We start from the raw sequence: 14,320 nt of genomic DNA, 5'->3' as shown, positions 1-14,320 counted from the left end.
TAAAGCTGAAACAAGTGAACACCAAATATATAGTGCGTGTGTTTTTTATTGGCTAAACTGACAACAAGACCATCCCCAAATGCAACAATATATATATGTTAGGTTTGCAACTAAATTCCCGCCGGTTTTTAAATTTAAATTTTTTTAAAGGTTTAATAAAAAATAAAAAATAATTAATAATGTATTCACGCTAGTTGTTTACAACTTCTTCCCAACGTTTAACAAGATTTTCAATACCTCGTTGGTAGAAATCACCCGATTTTGACTCGAAAAATTCATCTAGCGAAGCTCTCAATTCTGCATCAGTATTGAACGAAACTCTGCGCATAATATTTGAAAGAGATCGAATGAGGATGTTCCCGACGCTAATTAGATACATATCTCTAGAACCCTTTAGATTTATGAACTCTACAATCTCCACATTGCTAAGGTTAGTTACTCCCGCTTACAGAACATCGGTTCAAACATCGCATACTTCAATAGCTCACACCTATACACAACCACGAATCTACACTCTAGCCTGCAATTGTTGAAATCCTACCAACTCTCTACTGAAAGAAAACTGCTTCACAAAGCTGTTGCTTCTAAAGCCACCCTCACATCATGCAATAGCATCACAAGATTCTACACAGGCATAACAGCCGATAACTTTAAAGGAAGGAATGCATGACCTTCGTACACCTTCAGGCGCGGGAATGGGGAAACGTCCACCTCCCTGTCCCCTTTAACAGGATATTTCGCGACCATCAGGATATTAAATGGGGCCTCATTGATAGGCGCCCCACTTTACTCACCCAGAACTCGCAATTGCTAAGTCTGTCTCCTCGAGAAACTATACATACTCGACCAACCGACAGTCTCCACCAACGGAAAGAATGTTGCCATCATAAATATTATTGGGGCAACCATAAGTACTCCTTCTTAATGAACTGACAATCTGAATATACGACTCCATGCCTGACCGTTCCCTACACAAGTGTAGACTATTTAATGTCTGTTGTCCGTGTAAACTACAGTCCCGCCCAAACTGATCACGTAGACGTGATTTTAACCTAACATCATCAAATTTAGTCACTCTCACGTATAAACTTATGCCGCTAATACGTTAATGCCACACTGAAGGAACACCAAGTACGAACCCTCGATACTAAGACTACAGGGAAGTGATGTTACGAGATGCACTATAAAACTACTTCTTGCCATAGTGGCAGCAACTTCTAACCAAACCCTAGCCAAGCACAAGGGCCTAAGAATAAAGGAACTATATCGACTCCGCAGCATTAACACCACGTGACCTGAGTTGACCAATATATTAACCTCATCCTTGTCTCTCGCTGGCCGTATCACGTAAGCGAATCACGTTGTTAGTGACAAATTCTATTCAAATCACTGTTTTTATTATACACTCTCAATTTGTCCCTTCTCGGTGTCTTGCTTGCACAGCAAGTGCGAATTTGATTGTATCCATTTACTTAATTACGATATTGTTCTGTTTTCATGGCTGTTATATTCAGAAACTTTGAGGGTTAACAGTGTTATGGTTTCGCCTCTTGTCAATTCAGACTGAATATATATCCAAATGCTAAAAGGCATTCCAGTTGAGATCACCTTAATTTTTGTGATATAACTAGTTCAACAACATCTATGTCCTTGTATTCGGAATGTAGATTAGATTTGCAGCAAGTTGTCCAATTATTTTAGCAAGTCATTCAACAAATAATAGAAGTAGAAAAGAAGGGACATAGATAGATAGATAGATAGATAGATAGATAGATAGATAGATAGATAGATAGATAGATAGATAGATATGTCTGTTCAGGGAAAGGCAGAGGAGGCCAAACAATAATGACTTGTAATATTTAATATTGCACCTTCACTTTCTATGTTTAAAAGCCACTAGTAGAGATAATGTATTAATATGTTTATCACTCCAGATCGCCAGTAAAACAATATGTTTGATTTAACTGATTATAAGACATTGTTTCTAATCTACAAACTCCCTATTACAGAACAGAATATGTTTATTCATGCATTTTAGGAAGCAAATATGGCGTTATTGGAAGGCGTGTATTTGTTGAAGGTGCGAAGCTGGAACGGGTATGATAAAAACAATTTCAGTTGTTAATCGAAAGAGGACAGAGCATATCGTTTTATAAAAACCTATAAAACTTACCACAACATCACGGCTATCATCAGTGGCATGATAAATCATGTTTCTGGGCAGCGAGGTTAATTTCATTCCGTTTGTTTTTCCATGAATTAACATAGATACGCTTGAATAAGCACTATTCAAGACAGACACGTCCAAAGCTTTAACAAGCAGACTTTATACGATAACCAGCGTTGATGCAAATGCCATACGAGAAATCAATTGAGATATGTCATTACATGAGGTTATCTGTTTTTAACGGGAGACTGCATCCTTGCTGCAAAAGTATTTAAAACAAAAGATACCCGCATGATACATTGTACTTTTATATCAGCTTGTGGATATATATTCATAATTGTCGTGTTACTACTAAAATTTACTACGACAGCAAACAACTTCTGAAATTATTGATTTTGTCGATAACATTTTCTAGATTGATATTAATTCTAGAATATTTCTTATTATGTCACTATGATATAGGAAATGCAGTAATGGAAACTTCCCGGTCTATATTTCATGGTCCCTTTAATTCTTTAGTTAAAATCTCATCAGTGTTAATCTTCGTCTGTATTTTCTGAGGATCGCTAAAATTAAAATTACAGTAGAATATTAGGACAGACTCAGTTGACAGTACCTCAAACCCACAGATGTAATACAGCTTCCCTAAATTATGAGTCAATTATATTGCACAAGTGTAGAGCACTCTCTTTCACTAGTTATCTCTGTTCTACCTCTTTTCTGAGTTAAATAACACCAGATCTAATTTTTTAAAAAAGATTATTCCTTCAAAATTAAAATCAATCGCTAGCTATGATTGGTGTCACGTCACATTATTTTTGTCCTGTGCTACAATAATAAACAAGAGCACTCAGAGAGTGCAAACCTCCGCCAAGGTAACACCAACGTCCTAATTTCTTTCATTGAGCACATGGCTCTTAAAAAGAGGGGACAATACAAGTACATACAAAACAAAACAATAGGGTACATAAAAACACATATCGTATGAAATTAAGGATACAATGAAAAAAGAGGAGGGAATGACTTACCTGCACCCCCACCGCATGAGCAGGCAGTTTCATTTTACTGTTTTTATATAACGTTTTACCAACAGTTCAATATTCTGTCTTGTATCTGTTGGTTTTCCCTTTCTTTCCTCTTTTTTTTCTAAATTTACACAAAGCTACTAATTATTCAGTTCTTAAATTTCCTCATTTGCCCTCATTTATGCCAAGTACTTCATTAAATCTTCGAATGCCACTACCGGCGGCAATTCATCAAAACGATATTGTACCGGTGTCACTTCTAACTTTTCAGCAAACAATTCCTTTAACCTTTCTCCACTCTCTCTCTCTCTCTCTCTCTCTCTCTCTCTCTCTCTCTTTCCAGCAGAACAGCTTCCAAACCTACACTGTTCTCGTTGGATGGCAATTTAATTCTAATTACATCCTTCATTTTCGCAATCTTTTTTCTATCTCCACACTTTTTGTGTATTATATCATATTTATTACTTGTTTTCCTTTCGATGTCTCTCTCTCCCTCTCTCTCTCTCTCTCTCTCTCTCTCTCTCTCTGATTGTCTTCACCAATCTCTTCTACTGTTGCTGGTATTTCTATCTCTGTATGTCTCTCATTCTTGAATGTTATCATTTCTCTTTCATCTTCCTTTTCCTTTTTCCTTCTGTACTTTCTCCTCCTTACTGATCGTTGGTAAAGGTTTCTGTCTTCGCTCCTCGGCCCCTTCACTTACTTTTGTTTTCCTTTCATTTTTTTCTCTGCTCTTTCGTTTTTCCTTGTTCCACGCTCTGCCCTCCACTCCATTGCCTTGTTCCACGCTCTGCCCTCCACTCCATTTCCTTGTTCCACGCTCTGCCCTCCACTCCATTTCCTTGTTCCACGCTCTGCCCTCCACTCCATTTCCTTGTTCCACGCTCTGCGTCTCCACTCCATTTCCTTTTCCTTTCTTCTTACGACTTTTTGATGGTCGGTCCGCGTTACTCTACTTCCTCTTCACCACTGTATACTGTTCTTCCATACTTTGCTTTTCTACGGTTGAAACCTCCTCTTCTTCTTGTTCTTTTTCTATCCCCTCCTCTTCGTGTTTCTGGGGACACTTAGCTTTCATCAACTCCAATACTTGGCTGGTACTTATTATATCGTCCCCGAAAAGATAAGAGACAAAGCTGACCTTGGCAGAATTTGAACACAGAATGCAAAGCCGGATGAACTGCAGCTAAACCTTTTGCACGGCATGTTATCTATTCTGTCAGCTCGCTGCCTTCATCCTATTAGTAATAATTAATTCAGTTTTTTGCTATACGGGCAGCTTGGGTGGTTAGGGGGGAGTCGATTACATCAACCCCAGTGGTCAACTGGTACGTATTTTATCGACCCTGAAAGGATGAAAGGCAAAGTTCACCTCGGCGGAATTTGAACTCAGAAAGTAGCGACGGGCGAAATACGGCTAAGCATTTCGTCCAGCGCTCTACCGATTCTGCCAGCTTACCGCCTTCATCCTATTAGTAATAATAATTTTAAATTTTGGCAAGAAGCCAGCAATTTTAAAAGTAGGGTAATGTCGATATTACGAACCCTAGTACTGGATTGGTAATTTATTTTATTGACACCAGGGAAGAGATAAAAAACAAAACCGACTCCAGGTAGAATTTGAACTCAGTAATAAATTGGAAGAAATACCGCAAAGCAGTTGTTCCGACACTCTAACAGTTCTCCTAGCCTACCACATTAATGCTATTTTATTAATGATTTCTATAATTGTCTCAACTCCACTCAACAAGTGCGGAGGTGGTATACAAGACATAGAGATGTCGAATGGAGATAAGGAACAGTTAACGCACTTCACCGAATTCAAACGGATTTCCGCCTCTTAGCAGCAACATCTTTCTTTAGAAGCATTATACTTATCCAAAGCATTATGTTATCCACAGCATTTTATACATCACCGTTTTAATATTATCCAATTCTGATTGCTATTTATAAGCTCTAAGCTGCATATATGTCTCTTTTGAGACAACAGACGATCTGTAAACCTCACAATGAAAACTGTAATATTTACATTGTCATTAGACTGTTGACTGACGACTTAACCCTGTTTAATACTATTACTATTACTATTGTGGTTATATTTATTGTCATGGTTTTTATCATCATCATCATCATCATCATCATCATCATTATAATATAATATCCAAGGCAAGGCTTTAACTCAGGTACTGTTTTCATAGCTCCAACTCCAAGACAATTCAAAAACAAAATCAAAAATTAGACAGCCCTGTCAGTTTTCAAACAACAGTTGTTTAATAAATGGAAATTATAGCGAACAATAAGCATTTCTATATTTGATTGTCCTGCTATACCGAGTTCCTGTACATTGAGTGCATAAAAATGAAAAGAAAATCATTTATGGTTTGTGCAAATAATAGGCGGGGTGTCTTTGCAGACAAATTATAGACAAAAGCACGAACAGAATATGGCAAGTGTGAGGTAGTGGATAACTAATATTCCTACTGCTAATATCCAGCAGTTTTATTTATCATTGTTATGATCAGCGTGGGAAAACGTCTATTTTTATTTGCTGAGCGTGGAAAGTGTAGCAAGTCTCCAACAGATAGTACAACTTTTAGTCATAACCATAACATCGTTGTATTGTTGGGAGAGGGAGAGTAAAAGAGAGGGATACAATAAGAAAGAAAGATAGAAAGAAAGGGGGAATGAAAGAGAGAGAGAGAGAGAGAGAGAGAGAGAGAGAGAAAGACAAAGAGAAAGAAAAGAAAGGAAGAAAAAATAAATAATATAGTTGGAGAACATTCAGTGAAAACGAAATATAAGCGTAAATATATACTAAACATTAACAGTCCCAGTACAAACAGGAATATAAAGTCATATATTGGTGAAGAAAGCAAATTACTAATGTTTATACAGAAATGTACAGCAGATAGTTTGCTTGAGAGGAATGCAATAAACCTAAAACCATTTATGCAAAAGTATTTTCTCCTAGCAGGAAGAACATACGTTTCAGTATAATTAATTGTGGATTAAATTATGAGTGAGAAAGATTTCAAGATGGATTCTTCCTTGCTAGAGGTAATATATTTGTTTCTTTTACCGCCAATAATTCACATTATATTGGCTTTTTATGTAGCTTGTTTCTGTTTTTTTATGCACTTATGATTGCAAATGTTAAAATTTATGTTATGATGGCTTGCAGACAAGAAAACTGTCACACATTTCAATATGTTCAAGGGGGAATTTTACCATAATGTTTCAGAATTGCAAATTTATTTCAAGTAGGAATTTCAGAATATTTAAGGCTATGCGATTCGTTTTAAACAGACGAATGTCGTTTTGAAATAAAACGGCAGCACATTCTACACGTTTGCGAAAGAAAAGCCAAGTTGAATCGTACATGAGTCGTATATTCTATTCTACAATTTTAACACTTTGAAAACTTACTGTTTAGTCACTGATGTATACTTGCGTTTCGATGAAATGTATTATATTATACGCACATTGATCAAATAAGTAATCGGAAATTCTTTACCATTGTCTAAACTCAAGAACAACATTGGAAAACATGTTTTCTACTGAAAATTATGTCAGTTGTAATGACCAATGAATATATCTTGTATTCTTCCGATCAATCATACAATGGAGACACCCATCGTAGATCGACTGAATCCTTAACAGCTGTGTGGTAATATGTTGAAGTTAGAGCATCTGCCTATACGATATAGATCTCCATGACTGCCGTTGTATACCATAATTGGATTATGATCTAAATTTTCCTCAATGTTTCACTGTTTAATTTCGATTGTCTCATATATTTCTGTTTTGCTCTATTTTTGTGTTTTTCCTCTCCTCTCTAGTTGCAAATTTCTGAAATATAATTAGGAGAATAAGTTCATGATTAGAATTAGTATAGAAAGGGTGTTTGGGAATGAAACATAGCTTTCTCAATTCAGGGGTCGCATATGAATCCATCAAGATTATTTTGTGCACTGAAGCTGGGTTTAAAAGTCATCCTTGCTTGACGTATCTGGTAGTAAAAGGGTAAGACCTTTTATTGAATCTGTGATATGGTCAAATATTGAAATATACATTAATGCTAACTCCAGTGGCCATATTCACATCGTTTCAGTTGAGAAAATGTATTAAATATAAATATGTTACTATAATCTTCCATAGTTTTGTGACTCCAAACGAATGATTATGCATCTTCCATTAAATGCGTTGCATATCTATCGCATTTATCATACCCAGAAGATCAGAGAACTTATTTTCAACAATTTTGTAAATTGTATTAGAATAAAATCTACATACGAAACAAATAATAGAAATGAGTTGGATTTCAGCTTCCCCCACCACTTCTTCGTGAATCAGACAATTGCAAAACTTTCCACACTCAGCTAATTTATCTTCGTATTAAAGAAACTACTGTGTATACTATTTTCATATCTGGAACGCACTCCAATTTTCATAAAACATGATTTAGAAATTGAAGATAAAATATGCCAAATGCTAATGGCGATCGTATTACAGCATTTCATCTGTATAATTAATATTATCTTTATTATTTTCTATATTATTATGATCTTTCTTCTTTTACTCATTAAATCGCTTTCGCTATTAATTCTTTCGTTTAATGTACTTTCTATTATCATTAAACTTCACCATCTTTCAACTTTTCTCTTCATTACTGTTCGTCATTGTTTTAACTTTCTTCTTTGTATTTTCATTCTTCGATTCTCATTCCTCTTACTCTTTTGTTTTACTTCCGTATTTCACACATTCCTCATCTCCATTTCTTCCTTTCAATATGCAATGATGAAAGATAAAGAAGAACTATGACGCCAATTTAAATCTAATAACATTAACAATCACTTTCTTTAATAAAATTACAAAATGATGAAACGTCTAGATAATTCTAATGATATATGTCTGTCCTTTATGTTATTGAATAACTGCGAAACAATTATATTTTCATAAATACCGCGAATAAGAAAAAATGAACTTAATAATCTATCATTTAAACAGCGACGCTTAAACAAGTTTAGTAAACTCCAGTCATTCTGCTTTTCTAGATCAGTTTACTGTCGCTTCTCGAACTTCATACGAAATAAGTTGTAGTTGGTCGTTATAACATTTAACATATCTACGCCCTCAATCATGTCTTAAAATAGCGCCCTGCTTTAATATTTTACTTCCTCTCCCTTGCGCTCTTCTTGCTACTCCCTTCTCCTTCTCGTTCTACCTCTCCCTCCATCCCTCCATCCTCTCTCTCCTTTACTCTCTCCCCTTTCTCTCCTCCTCCTCTTTCTCTCGCTCTCCCTCTCTCTCCACATCAGATCACATACGAGTTTCTCCTTATCCGTTTCATAGATTTCTCGTCAAATAGATACCCGAGCATAGCGAAATGTCACCCAGAGACTCTTCTATTTACACTGACGTAAAGTGTTAAAAAATAACAGCAAGCATTAATCCTAGATCTGGGTGTCTAAAGTACATGTGATTTAGCATACACAATATTATATATATTGTCCTAAACTGTGTTGATAACCTACATTACATTCACGTACAATAATAGGTTTTACACTACCAGAAAACCAAGACTATATATATATATATATATAAGCGTATACATCGACACACACACACACACACACACACACACACACATATATATATATATATATATATATATATATATATATATATATATACTCACTTATATACACATATGCGTGTGTACGTATTGGTATATTCACACAAAATATAACAAATTTACTATAACATACTTTTGCGTATGTGTACACATGCGTACAAGTAGAAACATGCGTATAGCTACGTGTATATCTACATACCTGACTTGATACATACATAAAAGCTGTGTTTCAGTTTGTGCATATGTTTGGCTTTCGTAGAGTTTCATTAAAATGAGTCAATAATAAATTTGCTTCTTTACATTTTCTCTCTTAATTTATTTTTCTGGTGGCGGGGACAGTATTGAAACCACATATAAATTAAAGTATATTTTCGTAAGATAATATTATTTTGCTTTTATTCATTTTATCATATATATGTATATTAAAAAAAAAATTTATTGGTTTTAGACTAGATGACAAATTATATGACATATAAATAGTTGATATCGACACATATAGACAAATAGAAAAGTTTATTTTTTCATGTATGTAATTTTGTCTATTTTTGAATAGTGCCTAGACTAAACGTGGGCATTGTTGCTGAATGGTATAGAGAACAGACAAGGATGAGCTTAAGAGAAGAGGAGAAACAAGGCGAAGCAATAAAAAGGTTATATGTAATTGTAGATAGGTTAGATAGAAAAGTGCAGACATTAACAAAAAGATGGAATGATAGACAGAATAGATTAATAGATAGATGAATTAGATGACATAGAAAGAGAGAAAGAAAAAATATGATGCCAAATAATTACGAGACAGATTGACAAAAACACATTATGTTTATATACATAAATAGCAGGAGAGGAACCGATATACGATGGATATATATATATATATATATATATATAATTCATATAAATACGGTGTATTTATATTTATATGAATAATATATAGTCTATTGACTAAATTTTTTACACGCTCGGCTAATGGTAGTAGAAATTTCTAATATTTCTTATTACTCTGATATCATTAATCATATATATATATATACATACACACACATGCACACCCCATCGCGCGCGTATACCCCACACACACATATATAGCAGGATAGATAACGAGAGAGACACATTGACAAGGATATGATATGATTTGAATATTTGTATAAATAGAGGATAGATAACGCGAGAGACAAATAGACGAAGAGACAATATAAGGGATATATACATATTTATTCTATTATTCTTTTATTTCTTTCAGTCGAGCAAATCGACCCCAGGACTTATTCTTTGTAAGCCTAGTACTTATCCTGTCGGTCTGTTTTGCCGAACCGCTAATTTACGGGGACGTAAACACACCAACATCAGTTTTCAAGCGATGATGGGTGGGGACAAACACAGACACACGAACATACATACATATATATATATATATATATATATACGACGGGCTTCTTTCAGTTTCCGTTTACCAAATCCACTCACAAGGCTTTGGTCGGCCCGAGGCTATAGTAGAAGACAGTTACCCAAGGTGCCACGCAGTGGGACTGAACCCGGAACCATGCCGTTGGGTCGCAAGATTCTCACCACACAGCCACGTCTATATACATGCATACATGCATACATACATATATATATCATTACATATAATACATATATATATATATGTAGATAGATAGATAGATAGATAGATAGATAGATAGATAGATAGATAGATAGATAGATAGATAGATAGATAGATAGATAGATAGATATCAGGATAGATAATGATAACGAGAAAGACAGACTGATATGGAGATGATACGATATAAGGGAAATATATACAGATAGCAAGATATGAACGAGAGAGGTAAATGGATAAAGAGAAATGTTGAAAGAAAAAAATCTAGGAATTAATATGCTAGAGCTGTAACGATGATGTCCGACTTGTTGCTAAGCGCATGGTGTTGTTAAAGACTGTATTTCTGTTGAAAATGTCATTTTTTTCTATTTACACAGTGTATTTACCTATCATTTCATAATAATTCCCTGAGAAATCGCAATTCTTTTATTTTATCTTTATTCGTTGAGACTAATCGACATGTAGTGACTCATAACCAACCGGTTATGGCAATGTTAATGGTGTCAACATTCGTAGTGCTACCACCTTATTCTCCTATACTCTTTCTTCTGCTCCTCCCCTCTGTCACGAACGCCTCACATTTTATTGAGCAAATGGGTGACATTTGAATTTGTATGTAAGCTTCTAGTCTAAGCTAGAAAGGATATGTTATTTTGTTTATTGTTATTCTTTGTTTTTGTTTTAATTCTCGGTGTTTTCCTCTTTATCCCCACTCAATTTTATGTTACGCACGACTGATTTTAATACTTGCTTTTTTCAAATATATAATATATAATATATATATATATATATATATATATATATATATATATATATATATATATATATATATGTGTGTGTGTGTGTGTGTGTGTGTGAGAATATGTTCGTATGTTTAGATATATAATATGGATATACATATATGTATAAACGTACATACACACATATGTGTGCACGTGTAAGAGTATGTATGTAGGTATGTGAGTGTATATATATATATATATATATACGTACACTCAGCCCTCAACGTTTGTTTTTACTGTCTTGTTCTTACTGTTTCTATTGTTTTTACTGTCTTGTTCTCACTGTCCTGTTCTTGTTAAAACTTTCACCCTCCGCCAAAAATTCCAAATTTTATTTAATTTGCTTTGCGGGAAGGACTGTTACAACGAAGTCGCGTATTGCCCTTGCCTTCGAAACGCGGAGTAGATGGACAGGGAAAACTGACGAAGGGATATACTCTTTATGTTGCATGTCTCGTTTCTCTGTTTGTCTGTTTTTTTTATTTTCGTTGTTCGAAAACAGTTCGTTTTTTATTTTCGTTTTCATGTTTTCGTTTCTCATTGTGTTTAACGTTTTTTTTTTTATGTCCTGTACCCATATATGCATGTATGTATACATATAGATGTAGGTATGTACATATATCTATGGATATATGCGTATATCTATATATTATTTATATTATTATATATATGTATATCGACTGTATCTCTCTGTGTGTGTATACGTGTGTCTATATATATTAACATTTAAATGAAAAGAGAAAAGAAGCAATAGTACTAAATACTGAAAAGACTATACAATTTATCACAAGTTGAAACATCGGAGATTGTTACTCCGAGTTTCTGTTTATCGTACGATTGTAAAAAAAAAAAAAAAAGAAGAAAAAAGCATAAATTTAAGTATTAGTAAACATGTAGGGAAAAACTTTAAATATTACAACCGTCCCGATTGAATGAGACAAAAGGAATGAATCCATTATTTAGAAAATAAAGCGAATTGACAACTACAAGAGACAAGGTAAAATGTTTATATATTTTAAACATTAACGTATATGAAGACGCGTCGGCTAGTGGTTAAGTTGTTACAAGCATAATCACGGTTCCGATTGCCGGACCGGGCCGCATATTATGTATTTTAGACAAGACACTTCATTTACTCATTGACTGTTGTTCTGGTTCTTTTACCTGTAAATATGTAACTCGGCAACAGCAGACTGATAACCTATTCAAGTAGGATGTTGTGATCATGGTTACTTATACGCCATAGAAGCAGAGTAAGTGAGATTATGATAATTAGGATTCCAGATATATATATATATGTGTGTGTGTGCATGTGTGTGTGTGTGTGTGTGTGTGTGTGTGTGTGTGTGTGTGTGTGTGTTTGTGTGTGTGTGTGTGTGTGTGTGTGTGAGCATGCCACATGGGAACGTTGGTACTCGTTCTCATTGAGTGAGAATCCAGAATGTGGAAGAATATTAACGTTCCCATATAGCAGAATTGACATTTGTCAAACGATCTCTCTTACACGAAAACATTGTTAGCCAGGTTAACCTACAAGTAAAGAATCTTTATCCAACAATGCCGCATTTGAGTACTCATTCTTTCTATTCGATAGTAGCTCTCCTGTCGTTAGACGACGTATGAGGGTTCGATAATTTCTTACCGAAGAACCACACAGATGATTTGTTTATAGTGATCAATTGTTTGTGTAGACATAAGCTCACTCACTCCATCAAATAGGCATCACCTGGTCAGGTGCAACGAGTGCCACGTGTCAGATGTGACGAAATGATCGCAGAGCAACTTTAAATGAAGTGCTTTGCTCAAGAACACAACACAATGCCCTGTGTGGGAGTCGAACCCACGATCTCGCAATCGTGAGTACAACATCTTAACCACTAAGCTGTGCGCGCCATATGTGTGTGTGTGTGTGTGTGTGTGTGTGTGTGTGTGTGTATGTAAAAGTAATCCCAAAATAGAATAAAGAAGTAAAAACACAAGAAAAACAACGACGCGAGGACGCAAAGTATTAAAAGACGCACAGGGAATGAAAGAAAGTGTGTTTTACGTTTCGAGCACAGCTCTTCTTCAGTAGCAGGTGACACAGGAAAGTCCAAGGAAAAGGTAGACGGAGGAAAAAGATCGCCAACAATCCACACACACACACACACACATATATATATATAATTTAGAGAAAAGAACTCATCCATGAAAATCCAGTCACATATAGAAAAATTTAATAAGTAAATACACTAAAAAGAATAATAATAAAATACAAAGTAATAATCATTATATACTGTGAAACATAATTTAATTTTAATTTTTGAGAAATTGAATTAATTGAGTTTTTACCTGTAAATTTGGATTTTTATCCCTAATGTTACTATCATATAGATAGATAGATAGATAGATAGATAGATAGATAGATAGATAGATAGATAGATAGATAGATAGATAGATCCAAGGTAGCAGGTAAGGCTATGTAAGTGCTATGGAAGGACCCATGATATATATATATATATATGTAAATTTAAGTCACAATATATCGTTTCAGCTAAACCGGGGGTACTCATACAAAAAAGGTCCTCAATGTATCATTCTACAGACAATATATAGTACGATACAAGAGAAAACAACATAAGGAGTGTATATAATTATAAAGAAAGAAAGAAATATGCTATGATAACATTTATTTTACCAATGGATATTCTGATTTAACAACAATTGTTTCGCAGCTTAATAAACATGTGTATATAATTCATCTTACTATGTTTTGTAAGTAGTAAATTACTTCCATGTATGCATTAATATATATACATTTTTTTAAATTAGTACATGTAATTATGAATAAAGTAAGAAATACATTATGATAATATTATTTTACCCACGAGTTATTCTTATTTACAATTTTTTAATAAACAGGGATAAATAATTTATTCTGTTATAGTTTATAATTAGTAATAAATTACATGTATACACTAATTCAAAAATTGTAATTATATTAACGCACACATGTAAGTAATTTATTACACTCCATGTTTATTAAGCTGCGAAACAATTGTTGTTAAATCAGAATTTTTTATGAGTACCACTGGTTTAGTTGAAACGTACCGTATATTGTGACTTAAATAT

The 14,320-nt window shown here is 34.3% G+C and overlaps 1 protein-coding gene across 1 annotated transcript in view; it reads left to right on the top strand.

Moving 5' to 3' along the window:
* Positions 1-6,000: 6,000 nt before the first annotated feature.
* The window catches only part of LOC106880078 (uncharacterized), a 269,236-nt gene continuing 260,916 nt past the window's right edge, over positions 6,001-14,320 (top strand). Inside the window, exon 1 of the mRNA XM_014929890.2 lies at positions 6,001-6,249. Coding sequence (XP_014785376.1) covers positions 6,208-6,249 — 42 coding nt within the window. The 5' untranslated portion in view covers positions 6,001-6,207. The remainder of the gene's footprint in view (positions 6,250-14,320) is intronic.

Source organism: Octopus bimaculoides, chromosome 1 (assembly GCF_001194135.2).
Source record: "Octopus bimaculoides isolate UCB-OBI-ISO-001 chromosome 1, ASM119413v2, whole genome shotgun sequence".
Taxonomy (NCBI): Eukaryota; Metazoa; Mollusca; class Cephalopoda; order Octopoda; family Octopodidae; genus Octopus; species Octopus bimaculoides.
The sequence above is the reverse complement of the archived record's forward strand: the minus strand, read 5'-3'. Positions and strand labels throughout refer to the sequence as shown.